This window comes from Oncorhynchus masou, chromosome 17 (assembly GCF_036934945.1).
Source record: "Oncorhynchus masou masou isolate Uvic2021 chromosome 17, UVic_Omas_1.1, whole genome shotgun sequence".
Classification (NCBI taxonomy): Eukaryota; Metazoa; Chordata; class Actinopteri; order Salmoniformes; family Salmonidae; genus Oncorhynchus; species Oncorhynchus masou.
The window spans coordinates 20,385,864-20,409,227 of NC_088228.1; the positions used below are offsets into that span (position 1 = coordinate 20,385,864).

The window sequence follows — 23,364 nt, forward strand, 5'->3', positions numbered from 1 at the left end:
ACTTTTTTGCCCCACTGTATATACTGTACCTTGTTATTAGCCTGTACCTTTAATTGTTGATCAGTTAGGTAGCATGTTAACTAACTACCAATACACTGCTTAAAACTATAATTGTTCAGAATGTGTAGGTTTACTAGTTAAAAAGAAAATAAATCAAATGTAATTGTTCAATAATGTGTAATTGTTCAATAATTCAATGTGTTGTATTTAAAAATAAACATTTGATCATATAAAATGCGTTGTGTTTATATTACTTTTACAAATAGAAATATATGATAATAAACAAACAAATCTAAACTAACAAATGTCAAATCATATTTTTCGCCGAGATGGCCAGTCAATTTGAGTAACATTAGTGTGTATTCTGCTTAATGACGCAGTTTTACGTTATTACGCAATGACGTCATAGTGTCATAACATCATAACGTCATTTAGCAACTTTCAGCAACAAAACGACCAGTAGGACTGAGACCGGTTGATTTCAGCTGTCGATTACAATTTCCCTTGGCTTTATCTATTGTGGAGTGTCTGATCATTTCCAATCGAAATGTTAGAGTTTGTTTTACCATTGTTTCTTGGCTTTTTGGCGCTCTACTTACTCAGCGTGCGATTCAGGAGAACAAGGCAAGTGGTGGATGAATTCAGTTTATTTCAATTTTGTTGGTGTTCGCGTTGGTTGCTGTATGCTCGGAATTAAACTTTTGTCTAAACCCTTGAAGTTGATCAACATATTTGTTGGAGAATCCTGGCCAAGTTTTTTTTAACACAAGTTCTTTATGTGACTATCAAGCAATCGATTATTGTGACAAAGCATCAGACTTGTGTAAGAACATGAGAAGCCTTTTTCAAATTCGGCACACTCATATGTGTGTACATTTTAGACAAGTTCACAGTCCCTGATTAGAGGGGAACAATGGGCTTTAAGTTCTAGACCTGAATTTGAGGGATATAGATAGTATTGTAACAATGTAAATAGTCTATGGCATCAGCCTATGTATACCACTGAGTTTGCTCTTTGACCATAGTTTGCATAATCTTAAAGACCTGTATTATTTCCCCTTTCTAATACAGTGGGTTGTAGTTAATGAATGTCTTACATTTTGTAAATTTGAGTCATTTAGCAGAGACACAGGATTTGATTTGAGGATCAGACCTGGTGGGTTAAAATACCATTTTAACTATTTCTAATACTTTGAGCGTTTGCTCTATAGTCTAGAGTAGACTGCATGGAGTACCAGATAGGTGTAATGTGTAACTCTTTGTTCTCAAAACTTACAGTTTTGGGACCATTAAATGTTTTTATTTTTTATGATTTCACCTTTATTTAACCAGGTAGGCTAGTTGAGAACAAGTTCTCATTTACAACTGCGAACTGGCCAAGATAAAGCAAAGCAGTGCGACACAAACAACAAAGAGTTACACAGAGGATAAACAAACGTACAGTCAATAACACAACAGAAAAGTCTATATACAGTGTGTGCAAATGTAGTAGAGGTCGACCGATTATGATTTTTCAACGCCGATACAGATTATTGGAGGACCAAAAAAAGCCAGTACTGCTAAAATTTAAAAAAATGTTTATTATTATAATTAAAAAATAGATATATTTGTAATAATGACAATTACAAAAATGCTGAATGAACAATGAACACTTTTTTTATTTTATTTGAACTTAACTTAATAATACATCAATAACTTAACTCAATAGCTTAATAATACATCAATAAAATCAATGTAGTCTCAAATAAATAATGAAACATGTTCAATTTGGTTTAAATAATGCAAAAACAAAGTGTTGGAGAAGAAAGTAAAAGTGCAATGTGCCTTGTAAAAAAGCTAATGTTTAAGTTCCTTGCTCAGAACATATGAAAGCTGGTGGTTCCTTTTAACACGAGTCTTCAATATTCCCAGGTAATAAGTTTTAGGTTGTAGTTATTATAGGACTATTTCTCTCTATACCATTTGTATTTCATATACCTTTGACTATTGGATGTTCTAATAGGTACTTTAGTATTGCCAGCCTAATCTCGAGAGTTGATAGGCTTGAAGTCATAAACAGCGCAATGCTTGAAGCATTGCGAAGAGCTGCTGGCAAACGACAGGAAAGTGCTGTTTGAATGAATGCTTACGAGCCTGCTGCTGCCTACCACTGCTCGGTCAGACTGCTCTATCAAATCATAGACTTAATTATAATATAATAACACACAGAAATACGAGCCATAGATCATTAATATGGTCAAATACGAAAATACGGAACCGTTCCGTATTTTATCTAATGGGTGGCATCCATAAGTCTAAATATTGCTGTTACATTGCACAACCTTCAATGTTATGTCATACTTACATAGATTTCTGGCAAATTAGGTCGCAACGAGCCAGGCGGCCCAAACTGTTACATATAACCTGACTCTGCATGCAATGAATGCAAGACAATTTCCCTAGTTTAATATTGCCTGCTAACATGAATTCCTTTTAACTAAATATGCAGGTTTAAAAATATATACTTCTGTGTATTTATTTTAAGAAAAGCATTGATGTTTATGGTTAGGTACATTCGTGCAACGATTGTTTTTTTTTGCAAATGCTCTTTTGTTAAATCATCCCCCGTTTGGCAAAGTTGGCTGTCTTTGTTAGGAAGAAATGGTCTAAACACAGTTCGCAACGAGCCAGGCGGCCCAAACTGCTGCATATATATATACTTGTGTATTGATTTTTAAGAAAGGCGTTGATGTTTATGGTTAGGTACACATTGGTGCAACAACAGTGCTTTTTTCGCGACTGCGCTTGTTAAATCCCCGTTTGGCAAAGTAGGCTGTGATTCAATGATAAATTAACAGGCACCGCATCGATTATATGCAATGCAAGACAAGCTAGATAAACTAGTAATATCATCAACATCAACCATGTGTAGTTAACTAGTGATTATGTTAAGATTGATTGTTTTTTATAACATGTGTTTAATGCTAGCTAGCACCTTACCTTGGTTCCTTGCTGCACTCGCATAACAGGTAGCCTGCCACGCAGTCTCCTCGTGGAATGCAATGTAATCGGCCATGATCTGTGTCCAAAAATGCCGATTACCTATTGTTATGAAAACTTGAAATCAGCCCTAATTAATGGGACATTCCGATTAATTGTCGACATCTAAAATGTAGTCAGATTAGGGAGGTAAAGCAATAAATAGGCCAGAGCGGCGAAATAATTACAATTTAGCAATTAAACACTCGAGTGATAGATGGGCAGAAGATGAATGTGCAAGTAGAGATACTGGGGTGCAAAGGTGCAACAAAAAAAACTATGGGGATGAGGTAGTTGGGTGGGCTCTTTACAGATGGGCTATGTACAGGTGCCATGATCGGTAAGCTGCTCTGACAGCTGATGCTTAAAGTTAGTGAGGGAGATATAAATCTCCAGCTTCATTGATTTTTTTGCAATTCGTTCCAGTCATTGGCAGCAGAGCACTGGAAGGAAAGGCGGCCAAAGTAAGAGTTGGCTTTGGGGGTGACCAGTGAAATATACCTGCTGGAGCGCGTGCTACGGGTGGGTGCTGCTATGGTGACAGGTGAGCTGAGATAAGGCGCGGCTTTACCTAGCAATGACTTGTAGATGACTTGGAGCCAGTGGGTTTGGAGACGAATATTAAGCAAGGGCCAGCCAACTAGAGCGTACAGGTCGCAGTGGTGGGTAGTATATATGGCTTTGGTGACAAAACAGATGCCACTGTGATAGACTACATCCAATTTGCTGAGTAGAGTGTTGGATGCTATTTTGTAAATTACATCGCTGAAGTCAAGGATCGGTAGGATGGTCAGTTTTACTAGGGTATGTTTGGCAGCATTAGTGAAGGATGCTTTGTTGCGAAATAGGAAGCCGATTCTAGATTTAATTTTGGATTGGAGATGCTTAATGTGAGCCTGGAAGGAGAGTTCAGTCTAACCAGACACCTCGGTATTTGTAGTTGTCCACATAGGACTTGAGCTACAGGCAGTTAGATTTGGGTATGACATTTAGAATAAAAAAATGTAAAAGGAGGGCTATCCCTAAGAGAAAGAAACAGGTCCTCCTATATGCTTAATTTAGTTATTTATCCAACTTTAGTTGTGATACATACGTTGGGCTATATGTTTTGATTTTTAATACATTGTAAGGCTGCATGATGCGACTCTAATGATTTGAAATAAGTTGCATGAAAGGCATGAGCTCTGCTTTTGTTTTTTTGTGCTGGCTGTACACACTTCATCAGTCTCTTATTCACAATTTGACAAGTACTTGATAAAACCTCAAATTTCCCGGTGGCATCCCATTTGTGTGGATGTAATCCTCCCCCCCCCCAAAAAAAATCCTTGCCTTTTGTGGCCCTTGTGCCTTTGGGCTGAATATAATAATTATACAACTTTCCACGTTTTACTTTTCATCCGCCAAGAAGATGAGTAGGCCTAACAAACAGCAAAGGCACTAGCCTATGTCAATCTACTATTCCCCATAGTGAAAATGATCTTCCCCAAACTTGAAACTGCTTATTAGGCTCTACACCGATTGTGCTTAATTTTAAGTTATTTGGCCACTTTAATTGTGATACAAACCTTACCAAAACATATAGGTCCATGGGCTAGTCTACGTGAGGTGTGGGACTATGATTTGAAAAAGTACCCAAAAAAGGCATGTGCCATTTCTTGCCTTACTGCACACAAGCTGGAGCATCATTCACAAGTACTAGGCTAATATTGTCACCCATCAGACTATTCTTCATTTCATCTTGTCTTTACATATACTAAATAATGTGTAAATGTTTTGGGATTTACAATGGGCCATTATCATGCACCTGTCTCGAAGCAGGGGGTAGGGGGAAAACAATACGTCATCTATGTACTTAAATGGCGAATGGAGGAGGCTTTTCCCCGAGGTTTATTTTCATGCCAGCCAGGTGGGCTATACTCCTGTTGTAAAGAGAAGCAATGTGCTTAATATTAGGAATGTTCAGAAAAATATATAGTAGACCTAGCCTATAGAAAGCGGATAGGATGCTCTTTTTGATTAGATTTTTTTTTGCATAGCCTATAGAAATGTTGTGCAACATGGGCTCTCATGAGATGTTTGATTAGATTTTGCTTGATGTCAGAGTGATTAGAGGGGCAATAGAGTGCTGAGTACCAGGCAGTTAGCGAGTTTGGTAGGCTACTAAAGATCAGCAGCATCATAGCTTGGAGAAGCCTGATAACCGTGACTAAACGATCAGGGTGGAATTTGACTGCAAGTGTGGCGGTAATACAGTCACTGTAAAAGCCCTAGTCAGGTGTACGAGCAAGGCAGATGTCCTGGGTGAGCAAGGCAGATGTCCTGGGTGAGCAAGGCAGATGTCCTGGGTGAGCAAGGCAGATGTCCTGGGTGAACAAGGCAGATGTCCTGGGTGAGCAAGGCAGATGTCCTGGGTGAGCAAGGCAGGTGTCCTGGGTGAGCAAGGCAGGTGTCCTGGGTGAGCAAGGCAGGTGTCCTGGGTGAGCAAGGCAGATGTCCTGGGTGAGCAAGGCAGATGTCCTGGGTGAGCAAGGCAGATGTCCTGGGTGAGCAAGGCAGATGTCCTGGGTGAGCAAGGCAGATGTCCTGGGTGAGCAAGGCAGATGTCCTGGGTGAGCAAGGCAGATGTCCTGGGTGAGTAAGGCAGATGTCCTGGGTGAGCAAGGCAGATGTCCTGGGTGAGCAAGGCAGATGTCCTGGGTTCGAGCCACGTTATGAGCCGAATCAGGAAGAAGCGGTCTAATTGATACACTGCTATGTGGACATCTGTTCTAATATTGTTACTGATGCATGGGGTCCTTATTCTGATGCTGGCCTCTCCAAATGTGCTCACTGCTGGCAGACACTATCAGACTCCCTGATTGCTTCTGACAAGTGGCTGGCAGGCAGTAGTGTGGACTAGGTGGGGGGGGCACAAGCATAGCAACAACAAGTAAGCCCGGGCTGAGACTTGTCAGCTTGAGGTCTCACAGATAGCAGATCGTCTCATGACCCGCTCTCTCCACACTAGCCCTGGGATGGATAAGCACACATATTAGTTTAGCACTGACATTGCACAGATTAGTATTGTTTTGTTGATCTCATGCATTATTTTGTGGCAAAGAAGACTGATCTGTGCTGCACCAAGTCAGCTCCAGATACACAGATACTTCCTTGCATAAGACGTGTTTCCAAAAACAAATACACAGCAAAGGAAGGATGATGTAACAGTTAGCCTATCTATTTGTTTTCAATGGCACAATGCTTTGTAGGATAATGCACCTTACAATGTTGCCTCAATTTCATCAGTATGATAATATACTGACATTGTGTGTCTATAGGGCAAAGATGGGATAAGATGACAGGTAACATTGTGCCCCTAGGTCAGCCAAGTGTATGCTAATAGTCTAGTGTACACACCCTGTGGCTATAGACTATATAAGCAAATGTCTCACCAGCTCTACTTCCTAACTGGTCAAATGAATCCTGATTGGTTAACATATCCCTAAGCTTCAAAGATCATATTATGAAGGGCATTATGACTCTATGTCATGCATATAAAAGTGTTATGAATGCTACATATCACCCCTCTACGTAAAGTGTTAGCAAAATATTTGATAATAGCTTTTTGAAGCAGCTAGTTTTGTATTAGTTTTCTGGCCACTTCCGCTAAATCATCCACAATACAGGAGAAATAATGTTCTGTGCTTAAGACTAGATTTAAAGTGGAGTAAATATTAGGCCTGTCGTGTGTGTGTGTGTGTGTGTGTGTGTGTGTGTGTGTGTGTGTGTGTGTGTGTGTGTGTGTGTGTGTGTGTGTGTGTGTGTGTGTGTGTGTGTGTGTGTGTGTGTGTGTGTGTGTGTGTGTGTGTGTGGATAAGTCCTGTTGACAGGATCAACAAATTGCCCCCAGCATTTCTTTAGGCCAAATCTAATGCATGGTTGTTACTGCCAACACTGCAGTTATTAATAGCCCGTCATGACATTCCTTGGCCTAGGGACAGAAACATATTTTTGTTGCCTCTGATTCTGATAGCCTTAAATGGCAAATGTTTGTCAAAGCTTGTTGATTTGAAAATAAAAGAAACCATAGTAACATTAGATGTGATGAGCTTCAAAGGGAGCTACATACGGATAGGAAGAGACGAGAATATTTAATTTGAACCATAGGATAGAGTGAAAGATTTTTTATTTATAACCTTTTATTTTACTAGGCAAGTCAGTTAAGAACAAATTCTTATTTTCAATGACGGCCTAGGAACAGTGGGTTAACTGCCTGTTCAGGGGCAGAATGACAGATGTGTACCTTTTCAGCTCGGGGATTTGAACTTGCAACCTTCCGGTCACTAGTCCAACGCTCTAACCACTAGGCTACCCTGCTGCCCATGTTATTTCCTTGGGAAAATAATCAGCTAACTCTTCCTGGAATCGCTCTGAGCTATGACATTGCTATGCAGGACTCTCTCCTATGTTGCCTTTGTAATTGTTTCCCATCTGCATTCACTTAAGATACAGCTGTTGAAAGCTGTTTGAGCTGGATACTGTCTGTAAACCTGGAGTGATTCCTGCTCTGTCAGCTAATTCGGCCTGAGATGATGCTCTGTGTCATGTCTGTGTTTTCAGTTTTTAAATGATTTCTTCAGTATACCTTGCTGACCAGTAGCTGCTGTATTTTTTTTTGTTACACTGTATGTGGTAAAGGAGAGTTGTAGCTGCTACCAATCCACCTTGAAGTTTTGGGAGACCCCTGATCACATGGTACGCCTTGTCTCATGAATATTGCAAAGATGTTCGTAGTTTCTTTGTCCTTAAGTTCTAATCAATTAGGCTTGCATTTATATTGTATTTGAATCAGTCAGATCTATGTTTTCTCTTATTTCATCTGAAAGATTTTTGATGGATATATTTGTTGATATGACATACTGTATATCTGTTTTTACCTAATGTAAAATACACATTTCTTATGTTCTTCTCTATTATAGGAGAGATGGGGAGCCTCCACTTATAAATGGTTGGATCCCATTCCTTGGAAAGGCTTTGGAGTTTGGGAAGAATGCACATAGATTTCTGGCAGCACATAAGGAGAAACATGGAGATGTATTTACTGTGCTGATCGCTGGTGGGTAATAGTAGTGTTTAATGTATACATTTTATCATAGTATGGTTAAAAAAGGAGCAAAGGAATTTTGATGAAATGTATATGTATTGTGCTTCTTACAAAATAATCCTCTTTAAATGGTCTTTAAAAACAGTAAAGTTACTAACAATATGATTAGACAGTATATTACACACGTTTGTCATGCCTATTGAAATACAATCCTGTCCTCACATTTCCCCTTCAGGCAAATACATGACCTTCATAATGAATCCGTTGCTGTATCCGTATGTCATCAAACATAAAAAACAGCTGGACTTCCATGAGTTTTCTGACCAAGTGGCCCCCTTGACGTTCGGCTACCCCCCTGTCGGGAGCGGAAAGTTCCCCGGTATGAGCGAGCAAATCCAGAGGTCCTTCCACCTTCTACAGGGCGACAACCTCAATAACCTGACAGAGAGCTTGATGGGAAATCTCATGTTTGTGTTCCGACAAGACTACCTTACTGGGGAGAGCGAGTGGAGGACTGAAAGTGTGTACCAACTCTGCAATTCAATCATGTTTGAGGCTACTTTCCTGACCCTGTTTGGCAAGCCTGCCCATTCCAGCAGACACAGCGGAATGGTGACGCTTCGAGAGGACTTTGTCAAGTTCGACACCATGTTTCCCCTCCTCATCGCCAGGATCCCCATCTCTCTGCTGGGAGGAACCAAGGCCACTCGGGATAAACTGATCAACTACTTCCACCCTCAGAGAATGTCTGGATGGTCCAACACCTCAGGGTTCATAAAGGAAAGAGCAGCAGTGCTTGAACAGTATGACTCCTTGGGAGATGTCGATAAAGCAGGTAAACACAGATGCTTTTCTCTCTGTATACACCTACAACATAAAATGTTCTACTTTGACTTCAATAAGGACATTCCAAACCTCAGTTGTAACTCCTACCATGTAACTCTGGGTATCTCTCACCCAATACCCTGCCCTGAGTCACTAGCCGGCTACCACCCGGGTGCTGTACCCTGCACCTTGGAGACTGCTGCCCTATGTACAGTTGAAGTCGGAGGTTTACATACACCTTAGCCAAATACATTTAATCTCAGTTTTTCACAATTCCTGACATTTAATCCTCGTAAAAATCACCTGTCTCAGGTCAGTTAGGATCACCACTTTATTTTAAGAATGTGAAATGTCAGAATAATAGTAGAGATTTATTTTAGCTTTTATTTATTTCATCACATTCCCAGTGAATCAGAAGTTTACATACACTCAATTTGTATTTGGTAGCATTGCCTTTAAATTGTTGAACTTTGGTCAAACGTTTCGGGTAGCCTTCCATAAGCTTCCCACAATAAGTTGGGTGAGTTTTGGCCCATTCCTCCTGACGGAGCTGGTGTAACTGAGTCTGTTTTGTATACCTCCATGCTCGCACACGCTTTTTCAGTTCTGCCCACAAATGTTCTATAGGATTGAGGTCAGGGCTTTGTGATGGCCACTCCAATACCTTGACTTTGTTGTCCATAAGCCATTTTGCCACAACTTTGGAAGTATGCTTGGGGTCATTGTCCATTTGGAAGACCCATTTGCAACCAAGCTTTAACTTCCTGACCGATCTTTGTCCCCATGTGTAGTTGCAAACCGTAATCTGGCTTTTTTTAATGGCGGTTTTGGAGCAGTGCCTACTATTGTTTGTACAAATGAACGTGGTACCTTAGTCTTAAGGTCAACAGTGAAGAGGCGACTCCGGGATGCTGGCCTTCTAGGCAGAGTTCCTCTGTCCAGTGTCTCTGCTATTTTGCCCATCTTAAACGTTTCTTTTTATTGTCCAGTCTGAGATGTGGCTTTGCAATACTGCCTAGAAGGCCAGCATCCCGGAGTCGCCTCCTCACTTGACGTTGAAACTGGTGTTTTGCGGGTACTATTTAATGAAGCTGCCAGTTGAGGACTTGTGAGGCATCTGTTTTAGAGGTCAACCTATTTAATCGGAATGGCCAATTTAATTAGGGCCGATTTCAAGTTTTCATAACAATCGGAAATTGGTATTGGTTAACTACACATGGTTGATGATATTACTAGATATTATCTAGCGTGTCCTGCGTTGCATATAATCTGACTGAGGATACAAGTATCTAGATATCTGACTGAGCGGTGGTAGGAAGAAGCAGGCATGTAAACATTCATTCAAACAGCACTGTCGTGGGTTTTGCCAGCAGCTCTTCGTTGTGTGTCAAGCATTGCACTGTTTGACTTCAAGCCTATCAACTCCCGAGATGAGGCTTGTGTAACCGAAGTGAAATGGCTAGCTAGTTAGCGTGCGTTAATAGCATTTCAAATGTCACTTGCTCTGAGCCTTCTAGTATTGTTCCCCTTGCTCTGCATGGGTAACGCTGCTTCGATGGTGACTGTTGTCGTTGTGTTGCTGGTTCGAGCCCAGGGAGGAGCGAGGAGAGGGACGGAAGCTATACTGTTACACTGGCAATACTAAAGTGCCTATAAGAACATCCAGTAGTCAAAGGTTAATGAAATACAAATGGTATAGAGGGAAATAGTCCTATAATTCCTATAGTAACTACAACCTAAAACTTCTTACCTGGGAATATTGAAGACTCATGTTAAAAGGAACCACCAGCTTTCATATGTTCTCATGTTCTGAGCAAGGAACTGAAACGTTAGCTTTGTTAAATAGCACATATTGCACTTTTACTTTCTTCTCCAACACTTTGTTTTTGCATTATTTAAACCAAATTGAACATGTTTCATTATTTACTTGAGGCTAAATTGATTTTATTGATGTATTATATTAAGTTAAAATAAGTGTTCATTCAGTATTGTTGTAATTGTCATTTATTACAATTGAATTTTTAAAAATCGTCCGATTTTAATTTTATATCGACTTTTTGGTCCTCCAATAATCGGTATCGGAGTTGAAAAATCATAATTGGTCGACCTCTAGTCTGTTTCTTAAACTAGACACTGAGGCGTCTGTTTCTCAAACTAGATATTTTAATGTACTTGTCCTCTTGTTCAGTTGTGCACCGGGGCCTCCCAATCCTCTTTATATTCTGGTTAGGGCCAGTTTGCGCTGTTCTGTGAAGGGAGTAGTACACAGCGTTGTACGAGATCTTCAGTTTCTTGGCAATTTCTCGCATGGAATAGCCTTAATTTGTTAGAACAAGAATAGACTGACGAGTTTCAGAAGGAAGGTCTTTGTTTCTGGCCATTTTGAGCCTGTAATCGAACCCACAAATGCTGATGCTCCAGATACTCAACGAGTCTAAAGAAGGCCAGTTTTATTGCTTCTTTAATCAGGACAACAGTTTTCAGCTGTGCTAACATAATTGCAAGGGTTTTCTAATGATCCAATTAGCCTTTTAAAATGATAAACTTAGATTAGCTAACACAATGTGCTATTAGAACACAGGAGGGATGGTTGCTGATAATGGGCCTCTGTACGCCTATGTAGATATTCCATTAAAAATCAGCCGTTTCCAGCTACATTAGTCATTTACAACATTAACAATGTCTACACTGTATTTCTGATCAATTTGATGTTATTTTAAACAAGGACATTTCTAAGAGACCCCAAACCTTTGAACGGTAGTGTATATATTTTTTTATTGTGCCAGACTTACATTGCTTGTTGTAATATTTCCTAATTTCTTTCTTCAAGCATTTTTTAGGATTATGTATGTATTACTGCACTGTGAGAGCTAGAAACTCAAGCATTTCACTGCACCTTTGTTAACATCTGTAAACTTTAATTTAATTAAAATACCTCTTTCTTACCTTTACCTGCCCCAGCTCATCATTTTGCCATTCTATGGGCGTCGGTGGGAAACACAGTCCCAGCCACCTTCTGGGCCACGTATTACCTACTGACGCACCCAGAGGCCCTTGCAGTCGTGCGTGAGGAGATCCATGGTGTCCTGCAGGTCTCAGGAATAGAAACACACCATAACAGAGACCTCACCTTCACCAGAGAACAGCTGGACAGCCTACTGAATCTGGGTAGGTTATTGTTATGATGTATTATTGTTAGGTTGGTCTTAATCGCAGCACCCAGAACCAAATCAGCTACTCTACTGTCATAAGAGATTAGGTTTGTCTGCAGTGTCCAAATTTCCCTTTGCATTTTTTATATAATTTTCTCTCCTGATTGTGTTAAATGGTCTCAGCCCCAAGCACACAGGGTTCAGTTGAGTCAATGGTAGTGTGGCTTCGAGAGGGTCTTCCAATCCTTTGTCTGTAGTGGCAGGTGCTCTGTGTGTACAATTTAGGGCACATCCTCCTGTCCCCACCCCCAAAAGAATCCCTCCAGGCTCTGTACCTGTCACATTAAATCACACTGCTGCACCCACCATGCGGACTGTAGCCTCATCTCTTCTGACAACTGCATGCTCAGGGACAAATGCCACTGGTGTAGATTCTCTGTGGCTCTCTCTCTCTCTCACACTACTAACGATGTCATCTCCCTTAGGGGAAGACAGTGGAATATCTGTTCCACATCTGTTTGTTCTTATAAGTGATAGGGGGTACTCAGCTAAGTTTTGTATTATTCTCTCTTCTATGGTGTTATCTCTTAAGATTGTAATTGGTTTTAATGAAAAACACTGCTAGTCAAGATGGCTTTATTTACACATGCATACATAAAGGTATGTATGACTTATGATTATTCAGCTTGTGTTTTATCCATTTTGCTAGAGCAGTACCTCAGATAGGCCAGAACAAAATACCTCTGGTGACTAACTGAACTGTTCTGTTGTGTTCTCAGAGAGCTCCATAAATGAAAGTCTGCGGCTGTCTTCAGCCTCCATGAACATCCGCATGGCCCAGGAGGACTTCAGCTTGCGGCTGGAGGGAGAGCGCTCCATTGGAGTGAGGAAAGGAGATCTCATCTCCCTGTATCCCCAGAACATGCACATGGACCCCGGGATCTACGAGAATCCAGAGGTAAAGAAGACCAGTCGTTCAGATTCTGTGGGCGTCCTAGAATGGATGTAGGCTCTCTCGCCTTCACTGTGTCTGGTCTGGGGGTTTTGTTGTTCGGCTGAATTGCCTTCCCACACCACCTGGTGTGTGTGTCCACAGGTTAGATTAATGAGCAGAATGCATGGACTGTGAAAGATTGAATCCACCCATTGGCCTTCAGAAGGTCACTGCATGCATGCTAATGTAATCTGGGTGTGACTGTTGATAACCTTGCCATGATCTGTGACTAAGCAAAATGGAAACATTCCTGGAATATGCAATAAGATGGAATATTAACCTTTATTACTTAAGGCGCTAAAAAATAAAGGTTTTACACACTTATTTATATTACCCCTCTGACAGATCTACAAGTTTGACCGATACATCGAAAATGGAAAAGAAAAGACAGACTTCTATAAGGACGGCCAGAAGCTGAAGTACTACCGGATGTCTTTCGGCTCGGGCTCCACTAAGTGCCCAGGAAGGCACTTTGCGGTGAATGAGATAAAGCAATTCCTCTCTCTGCTGCTACTCTACTTTGACATGGAGGTGTTGGAGGGGCAGAAGCCGTGTACCCTGGACCCCAGCCGTGCTGGCCTGGGCATCCTGCTCCCTACCAGTGACGTCCAGGTCCGCTACAGGCTACGTCGATCCTGAGAGGAGGAGGACATCTGTATATGAACAAACACTAGAGGGCTGAGCCCTGTGTGGCTAATGGATTTGATTTCTCGTTGGATGCATCCCAAATGGTACCTTATTTGTTCCCTACATAGTGCGCTACTTTAAACCAGGAACCAACTGCACTATATTGGCAATAGGGTGCCATTTGGAACACACCCATGGATTATTATTCACACAAGTAGCTATTGACTGAACAGCAATGCATTGCTAATTTGTCAATGTATTATATTAGGACAGACTCGAACAGTGGGCAGGATTGGCGAATCTGCTAGCTAGGGACCTTTGGTGTTTTATTCCATAGGACAGAATGATCCATTAATTGTTAACAGTTTTTGCTGTTTATAACATAGTATTTTATTTGAATACTAAAAATGTTTGTTTATTATGCCTTGCATTATAAAACCATATATACCAGGGTATATAGGGGCCCTGGATTAATGTTGCAAAATGAAATAATATTTCATTTATATATATATTTTTAAATAGGAACTGTCAGGGTCTCAACTTCCTGTTGAGTTAGAATATTAGAATACACAAGGTGCCATTTCAAAATGTGTTTGTGCATCAGCAGTTCACCTCTTATGTCAGTCACTCAATTAGCTCATGTCAGCAATACATTTTTTTGATTGGTAAGTTAGTCGAGCCAGCTATCTTGACCTGTAGTAATCGTGGTTGAATTACCGACCGGGGCCCCCATTGATTTTGTTATTCACTCTCACTCAGATATCATATTAAAAACGGCAAACATTTCTCTCCACCACATGACAAAATGTGTAGAATTGCAGGAAATGAACTCAAATTATTTTACATTTTTTCAATTTCAAAGTTGCCCATCCCTGATCTATACTGTACAACAGTAGTTGAATCAAATAGTTGAACTATATTACAGGGTAAAAGGACAATGTGATAAAAGCTTTATGTTGTAAATATGGTGGTGTCCCTAAAACATGACTGATTTATTAGTTTCATTTTTCTATAACATTAACCAACCATTTAAGTTATACATTCAAATGTCTTTCCTATTTCAAGAGTCCTACAGAGTATTTACAATTCATGAAATAAATTAAAACTGGACAAATCAGTTTTGCATGTGGCAGTAGTTTTATTCCTTAAATGTTTACCAATAGTGACCTATTCTCTCAATTGATCCAGTGAATCTGCAAGGTTCATGCTCAGAGGAATTATTTTGTTTGACCAACTCTCTTGTGTGAGTACAGCGTTCTGATCGTTGTTTGTCATTAATGCTGTCCCTGGTAATAAAATGATTCCATTCAAGTTTGTCAAATACCTGCATTGTTAAATAGTGTTTAGGGAAATGTAAATTACACAATTAATGACCAAATTACATGTATGAAAATATTTGTATTGAATTTATTTGGGTAAAAGATATATAGCCTAAAACAAAATGTACAATCGCACTTAAAAAGATGAATTAAAACACTTCCAATGTAGTCCTTGACGGTAAAAACTATCATTGATTGATATCATTATCAAACTTAGGCCTATAGACTACCTATTAATTCACCCAATATTCACAATTGCTCTTTGTAACTAATTTGGGTTTGATTGTACATAGCCCATGCATTGAGGTATAGGCTACTGGAAAACACACCATAACATATCTATTTTATGTCACCAATACAATTTATCCATCGAACATCATCTAATCAAACGGAAGAAAATGTACCGTAGGACATAATGGTTAAATAAGACTAAACATAATTTGTTAAAAGGCTAACCATTTTTGACCATGTTAGCTGTCATTTAGTTAGATTTTGTAAAACTATTTTCGAAACGCAATCACCATGCAGAACAAGAGTCATATATTATAGGACTCCATGTTCTCGTAATATGTGACTACTTCTGTCAGTCACGCTGATCCGGTCAATTCCGTTGTGCTCACGAAGCTTGAAGTCCCCTGTTAGTGTCGGACACAACTGTTCAAGGTTTCGTGTTGACATTTTTATTTATTGAAGAAATTTGCATTGCTATTGAAAGGGTCCGGAACCCCAGCAGAGAACGGGTATCCTGTCTGCTGGTCATACCGCCCTAATCCGGGTGCACCAGCAGTATTCGCAGCAGGAACGCCAGGTCCATGGTTAAGATAACTGACAAGTCTTCTCATCTCTTCAAGTGCTTGTGCCTGCATGAGGATGTAGTTTTTGGCGAGGAGCAAAGTGGCTATTTTTGATAACTTCCGTACGGATGGGCTGTGCGCGTAGGGGATCACCGACCGCAGTTCATCGAGTGCGTCGTTCAGGTCGTGCATCCTTCTCCTCTCTCGGGCGTTAATGTTGAGCCTCAACACCTTCTGCTCTTTGTGTTTCTTACCTGCTGCGTCACATTTGGCCATTGATGCCATGAGCCTTTCCTCTGGAAAAAGCACCATGTCACTCCGACCAATGCCATCACTGTCATCATCCTGACTCTGCTCCCCACCACTGCTCTCCGCTGCTGCGGCGGTGTTCTTTAAAAATTCCCCGTACTTTACGCACAACGATTCGGATGGGAAGCCAAGTGTTCCCGCCCGACATCCGGCCATTGTTCCCGGTTGTGAGTGCTCCCGATCAAAACGGATGGGTGATTGTCGGTCTCTTGGAGAGGGAGACAATCCTATGCTGGAGCCCGGTCTGAAAGAATCCATCCTTTTGCGTCCAAGCGCTGGATCTTTGTGAAGGTCTCGCCACTACAGCGTTCTGTGTGCGCAGTCCTGTTGAGTCAGTCGTTCTTGCCCTGGTTTCTGCCTGCCGCTTTACTAAATCTTGATGTTACACTTGTCCTGTGACTTTTTAATATGACACAGTGCCGTGCGCCCTCAGAGGTTCACCTTCACGAGATAGTGAAACACCACATTAGGAAAAGCATGAGCCAGGCAGTTTTCTACTTGATTAACTCCAGGCAGTACTGAGACATTTATTTTATGGACCAAATCGAGAGACTACAACCCATGCGTAATAAGCTAGCCACATTGTGACGCCATTGCCCATCGTTTACGTTAATGTGCGCTGCCATGACAGGGTTGATGATCATGGTTGCATCCCGTGTCAATCATTGGTTTAAATCATAAAACAAATCAGTTGTCTTGACTACTGTTTTAAATGCATAGTAAAGACAACTCTGTGGCTTTGGGCAGCATAGGCCAGGTGTATGCTGGACTACTCCATAGGCTACTGGTCTGTGCCTTTCAGATAAAATAATATCCACACATCTGAGTTTATTTGTCAGATGAGCTTAATTTGGCCTGAACATGAATATATTTCTGCCAAAGTATAATTTTGAAATTATTTGGAAAAGACAACACTGTAAAATATCAATTATTTTATAGTTCCAGATATCAAACAAAATCAACCAGACAAGGGCCATATTTCACAAGGAGTCCATCTACCAGTTCAACTAAACAATTGATTATAACATAAGCTCCTCCCTTAGTGTAGAGCCCCAGGTATGAGACTTCTTAGCTACAGTGGATGGAACATAAAGTCTATAAGTCTATTCTTCTATACATTAACCATAATGGCACATTGACTTGATGATCCTTGCTGAATGCTATTTTGGTATGGTATAGGACCTAGTGTTTCCTTATTCTTTATTTGTCTGGATGTTACCTATTAGTTATACAATTTAATTAATAATAAAAACGATTACTTTTTCAAATTGGAGAGGTGAAGAGACTGCTGACCAGCAGTGGACATGTTACTGCCCTTGAAGGATTACGTAACGTTCAGCTGTAACTACACTACCAGCATCTCCTAATCTCTTCTGGTACATCCAATTCACAAGGGACTCTCCTCGGTATGTCCACGTTTTGTCACATGCACAGGACACAGCAGGTGTAAAACAGTACAGTGAAATGCTTACTTGCGAGCTCTTTCCCAACAATGCAGAATAAATGTAATACAGATTACAGAAAAACAAGAAATGAGAAGAAAAAAACCCACGAGAATGCAAGTTATGTACAGGTCAATTCCAGTACCATTATATTACGATGTGCAGGGCTACTGAAGTGATCAAGGTTATGACCAACAGTATTTAGACACCTGCTTGTCAAACATCATTCCAAAATCATGGGCATTAATATGGAGTTGGACCCCCTTTTGATGCTATAACAGCCTCCATTCTTCTGGGAAGGTTTTCCACTAGATGTTGGAACATTGCTGCGGGGACGCTTCCATTCAGCCATGAGCATTAGTGAGGTCGGGCACTGATGTTGGACGATAAGGCCTGGCTCACCGTCAGCATTCAAATTCATCCCAAAGGTGTTCAATGGGGTTGAGGTCAGGGCTCTGTGCAGGTCAGTTAATTTCTTCCACACCAATCTCGACAAACCATTTCTGTATGGACCTCGCTTTGTGCACAGGGGGCTTTGTCATTCTGAAACAGGAAAGGGCCTTGCCCAAACTTCTATCACAAAGTTGGAAGCACAGAAACATCTAGAATGTCATTGTATGCTGTAGCGTTAATATTTCCCTGAAACTAAGAGGCCTAGCCCGACCCATGAAAAACAGCCCTAGACCATTATTCCTCCACCACGAAACTTTACTGTTGGCGCTATGCATTCGGGCAGGAAGCGTTCTATTGGCATCCACCAAACCCAGATTCGTCCATTGGACTGCCAGATGGTGAAGCATGATTAAATACTCCAGAGAATGTGTTTCCACTGCTCCCAAAGGTCAATGGCGATGAGTTTTACAACTCTCCAGCCGACGCTTAGCATTGTTTATGATGACCTTAAGCTTGTGTGCGGCTGCTCAGACATGGAAATCCCATTTCATGAAGCTCCTGATGAACAGTTATTGTGCTGATGTTGCTTACAGAGGCAGTTTGGAACTCGGTAGTGAGTGTTGCAACCGAGGACAGACCATTTTTATGTGCAACATGCTTCATCACTCGGCAGTCCCGTTCTGTGATCTTGTGTGGCCTACCACTTCATGGCTCAGCCATTGTTGCTCCTAGACGTTTCCACTTCACAATAACAACACTTAAAAGTTCACCGGAGCAGGGCAGAAATTTGACAAACTGACTTGTTGGAAAGGTGGGGTGTTATTACAGTGCCATGTTGAAAGTCACTGCGCTCCTCAGTAATGCCATTCTACTGCCAATATTATGTCTACGGAGATTGCATGGTTGTGTGTTAGATTTTATAGACCTGTCAGCAACTGGTGTGGCTGAAATAGCCGAATCCACTAATTTGAAGGGGTGTCCACACACTTTTGTGTGTATATACAGTACCAGTCAAAAGTATGGACACCCATTCATTCATTTATTTTATTTAACCCTTATTTTGCCAGGTAAATTGACTGAGAACACATTCTCATTTACAGAAAAGACCTGGGGAATAGTTACAGGGGAGAGGAGGGGATGAATGAGCCAATTGTAAACTGGGGATGATTAGGTGATCGTGATGGTGTGAAGGACAGATTGGGAATTTAGCCAGGACACCGGGTTTAACACCCCTACTCTTACGATAAGTGCCATGGGATCTTCAGTGACCACAGAATCAGGACACCAGTTTAATGTCCCATCCGAAAGACGGCACCGTACACAGGGAAACATCCCCAATCAAGTGGTGGGAAGTGGTGGGAAATTGGGATCTTTTTTTAGACCATAGGAAAGGGGGCCTCCTACTGACACACCCACACCACTTCCAGTAGCATCTGGTCTCCCATCCAGGGACCAACCAGAACCAACCCTGCTTAGCTTTTAGAAGAAAGCCAGCAGTGGGATGCAGCGTGATATACTGCTGGCTAATTCAAGGCTTTTTCTTTATTTTTACATGGTAGAATAATAGTGAAGACATAACTATTAAATAACACATATGGAATCATGTAGTAACCAAAAAAGTGTTAAACAAATCAAAATATTTATATTTGAGATTCTTCAAAGTAGCCAACCTTCGCCTTGATGACAGCTTTGCACACTCTTTGCATTCTTTCAACCAGCTTCACCTGGAATGCTTTTCCAACAGTCTTGAAGGAGTTCCCACATATGCTGAGAAACTTGTTGGATGCTTTTCCTTCACTCTGCAGTCCAACTTATCCCAAACCATCTCAATTGGGTTATCACTCTCCTTCTTGATAAAATAGCCCTTACACTGCCCGGAGGTATGTTGGGCCATAGTCCTGTTGAAAGCAAATGGTAGTCCCACTAAGCGCAAACCAGATGGGATGGCGTATCGCTGCAGAATGCTGTGGTAGCCATGCAAAAGGGTTTTATAATGATCAATTAGCCTTTTAAATGGTACACTTGGATTAGCTTACACAACGTGCTATTGGAACACAGGATTGATGGTTGCTGATAATGGGCCTCTGTACGCCTATGTAAAAATCAGCCGTTTCCAGTGACAATAGTCATTTACAACAATAACAATGTCTTCACTGTATTTATCCATTGTATTTTAAATGGACAAAAATGAGTTTTCTTTCAAACAAGGACATTTCTAACTGATCCCAAACATTTGTGTGTGTGTGTGTGTGTGTGTGTGTGTGTGTGTGTGTGTGTGTGTGTGTGTGTGTGTGTGTGTGTATATATATATATATATACACATGTAAACAAAGGCATAAAGTGTCTGGGCGGTTGTTTTGTGTACTGGGTCCGGCGAGTTTTTGGGGAAAGTGACATCATTTGAATGCTACAGCCCTCTTCTTTTTGGAAATTGAACTCATATCTTACTGCTGGCAATGTCATAAGAATCCCCCCACTCCATAGAGTATGCAATGTAGGTCAAGTCACCAAAAGGTGCAAACATTTCGTTTGCATGGAAAGGGTACACCCTGGTGGTCATTGTATAGGAATGTACACCGGAGCAAAAATATAAACACACCAAATAAAGTGTTGGCCCCATGTTTCATGAGCTGAAATAAAAAATCCCATAACTTTTCTATGCGCACAAAAGCCTTATTTTTCTAAAATTGTATATCTGTCTGTAATAAAGCCATTTTGTGGGAAAAAACTAATGGCTGAGCTTGGCGCCCCAGTGGGTGGGCCTGGCACCCAAATAATGACAAAGAGTAAACTGGTTTAGACATTTTTGCAAATGTATTAAAAATAAAAAAACATACCTTATTTACATAAGTATTCAGACCCTTTACTGTAAGAATCATTATTGAGCTCAGGTGCATCCTGTTTCCATTGATCATCCTTCAGATGTTTCTATAACTTGATTGGACATGATTTGGAAAGACACATACAGTGCCTTGCGAAAGTATTTGGCCCCCTTGAACTTTGCGACCTTTTGCCACATTTCAGGCTTCAAACAAAGATATAAAACTGTATTTTTTTGTGAAGAATCAACAACAAGTGGGACACAATCATGAAGTGGAACGACATTTATTGGATATTTCAAACTTTTTTAACAAATCAAAAACTGAAAAATTGGGCGTGCAAAATTATTCAGCCCCTTTACTTTCGGTGCAGCAAACTCTCTCCAGAAGTTCAGTGAGGATCTCTGAATGATCCAATGTTGACCTAAATGACTAATGATGATAAATACAATCCACCTGTGTGTAATCAAGTCTCCGTATAAATGCACCTGCACTGTGATTGTCTCAGAGGTCAGTTAAAAGCGCAGAGAGCATCATGAAGAACAAGGAACACACCAGGCAGGTCCGAGATACTGTTGTGAAGAAGTTTAAAGCTGGATTTGGATGCAAAAAGATTTCCCAAGCTTTAAACATCCCAAGGAGCACTGTGCAAGCGATAATATTGAAATGGAAGGAGTATCAGACCACTGCAAATCTAACAAGACCTGGCCGTCTCTCTTAACTTTCAGCTCATACAAGGAGAAGACTGATCAGAGATGCAGCCAAGAGGCCCATGATCACTCTGGATGAACTGCAGAGATCTACAGCTGAGGTGGGAGACTCTGTCCATAGGACAACAATCAGTCGTATATTGCACAAATCTGGCCTTTATGGAAGAGTGGCAAGAAGAAAGCCATTTCTTAAAGATATCCATAAAAAGTGTTGTTTAAACTTTGCCACAAGCCACCTGGGAGACACACCAAACATGTGGAAGAAGGTGCTCTGGTCAGATGAAACCAAAATTGAACTTTTTGACAACAATGCAAAACGTTATGTTTGGCGTAAAAGCAACACAGCTCATCACCCTGACCACACCATCCCCACTGTCAAACATGGTGGTTGTAGCATCATGGTTTGGGCCTGCTTTTCTTCTGCAGGGACAGGGAAGATGGTTAAAATTGATGGGAAGATGGATGGAGCCAAATACAGGACCACTCTGGAAGAAAACCTGATGGAGTCTGCAAAAGACCTGAGACTGGGACGGAGATTTGTCTTCCAACAAGACAATGATCCAAAACATAAAGCAAAATCTACAATGGAATGGTTCAAAAATAAATATATCCAGGTGTTAGAATGGCCAAGTCAAAGTCCAGACCTGAATCCAAACGAGAATCTGTGGAAAGAACTGAAAACTGCTGTTCACAAATGCTCTCCATCCAACCTCACTGAGCTCGAGCTGTTTTGCAAGGAGGAATGGGAAAAAATTTCAGTCTCTCGATGTGCAAAACTGATAGAGACATACCCCAAGCAACTTACAGCTGTAATCGCAGCAAAAGGTGGCGCTGCAAAGTATTAACTTAAGGGGGCTGAATAATTTTGCACGCCCAATTCTTCAGTTTTTGATTTGTTAAAAAAGTTTGAAATATCCAATAAATGTCGTTCCACTTCATGATTGTGTCCCACTTGTTGTTGATTCTTCACAAAAAAATACAGTTTTATATCTTTATGTTTGAAGCCTGAAATGTGGCAAAAAGGTCGCAAAGTTCAAGGGGGCCGAATACTTTCGCAAGGCACTGTACCTGTCTATATAAGGATCCAGTTGACAGTGCATGTCAGAGCAAAAACCAAGCCGTGATGTTGAAGGAATTGTTGGTTGAGCTCTGGGACAGGATTGTTTCGAGGCACAGATCTGGAAAAGGTACGAAAAAATGTCTGCAGCATTGAAGGACCCCAACAACACAGTGGCCTCCATCATTCTTAAACGGAAGAAGTTTGGAACCACCAAGACTCCTACAGCTGGCCGCCCAGCCAAACTGAGCAATTCGGGAGGAAAAGTCCTTGGTCAGGGAGGTGAACAAGAACCCAGTGGTCACTCTGACAGAGCTCCAGAGTTCCTCTGTGGAGATGGGAGGATCTTCCAGAAGGACAACCATCTCTGCAGCACTCCACCAATCAGGCCTTTATGGTAGAGTGACCAGACGGAAGCTACTCCTTAGTAAAAGACAGCCTGCTTGAAGTTTGCCAAAAGACACCTAAAGGACTCTCAGACCATGAGAAACAAGATTCTCTGGTCTGATGAAACCAAGATCAAGTTCTTTGGCATCAAACCTGGCACCATCACTACGGTGAAGCATGGTGGTGGCAGCATCATGCTGTGGGGATGTTTTTCAGCAGCAGGGACTGGGAGACTAGTCAGGATTGAGGGAAAGATGAACTGAGTAAAGTACAGAGAAATCATTGATGAAAACATGCTCCAGAGCGCTCAGGGCCTCAGACCGGGGCGAAGGTTCACCTTCCAACAGGACAATGACACTAAGCACACAGCCAAGACACTGCAGGAGTGGCTTCAGGACAAGTCTCTGAATGTCCTTGAGTGGCCCGGACTTGAAC

The 23,364-nt window shown here is 41.2% G+C and overlaps 2 protein-coding genes across 3 annotated transcripts; one reads left to right on the plus strand and one right to left on the minus strand.

Moving 5' to 3' along the window:
- The first annotated feature begins 441 nt into the window (after positions 1 to 441).
- Positions 442 to 15,010, plus strand: LOC135558670 (cytochrome P450 7B1-like). Of its 2 annotated transcripts, none has more exons than XM_064992687.1 (6): positions 442 to 624; positions 7,977 to 8,113; positions 8,337 to 8,936; positions 11,888 to 12,094; positions 12,858 to 13,036; positions 13,418 to 15,010. In XM_064992687.1, exons 1-6 carry the CDS (start codon positions 548 to 550, stop codon positions 13,709 to 13,711), a joined length of 1,494 nt encoding a protein of 497 aa, XP_064848759.1. In that variant the 5' UTR covers positions 442 to 547; the 3' UTR covers positions 13,712 to 15,010. The 2 variants fall into 2 exon arrangements, with proteins under 2 accessions (XP_064848759.1, XP_064848760.1); XM_064992688.1 differs by lacking the exon at positions 442 to 624 and adding an exon at positions 6,840 to 7,752.
- A 27-nt stretch (positions 15,011 to 15,037) lies between these two features.
- Positions 15,038 to 16,944, minus strand: LOC135558671 (class E basic helix-loop-helix protein 22-like). Its single transcript, XM_064992689.1, has one exon. The coding sequence runs from the start codon at positions 16,377 to 16,379 to the stop codon at positions 15,699 to 15,701; it is 681 nt and encodes a 226-aa protein (XP_064848761.1). The 5' UTR covers positions 16,380 to 16,944; the 3' UTR covers positions 15,038 to 15,698.
- Between the last annotated feature and the right edge of the window lie 6,420 nt (positions 16,945 to 23,364).

Bases quoted from the DNA above. Each gene is read 5' to 3' on its own strand.
- LOC135558670 (XM_064992687.1), top strand. From the start codon at position 548: ATGTTAGAGTTTGTTTTACCATTGTTTCTTGGCTTTTTGGCGCTCTAC. The intron at 625-7,976 runs GCAAGTGGTGGA...TCTCTATTATAG, and splicing joins GTGCGATTCAGGAGAACAAG to GAGAGATGGGGAGCCTCCAC. The intron at 8,114-8,336 runs GTGGGTAATAGT...TTTCCCCTTCAG, and splicing joins ATTTACTGTGCTGATCGCTG to GCAAATACATGACCTTCATA.
- LOC135558671 (XM_064992689.1), bottom strand. From the start codon at position 16,379: ATGGATTCTTTCAGACCGGGCTCCAGCATAGGATTGTCTCCCTCTCCA.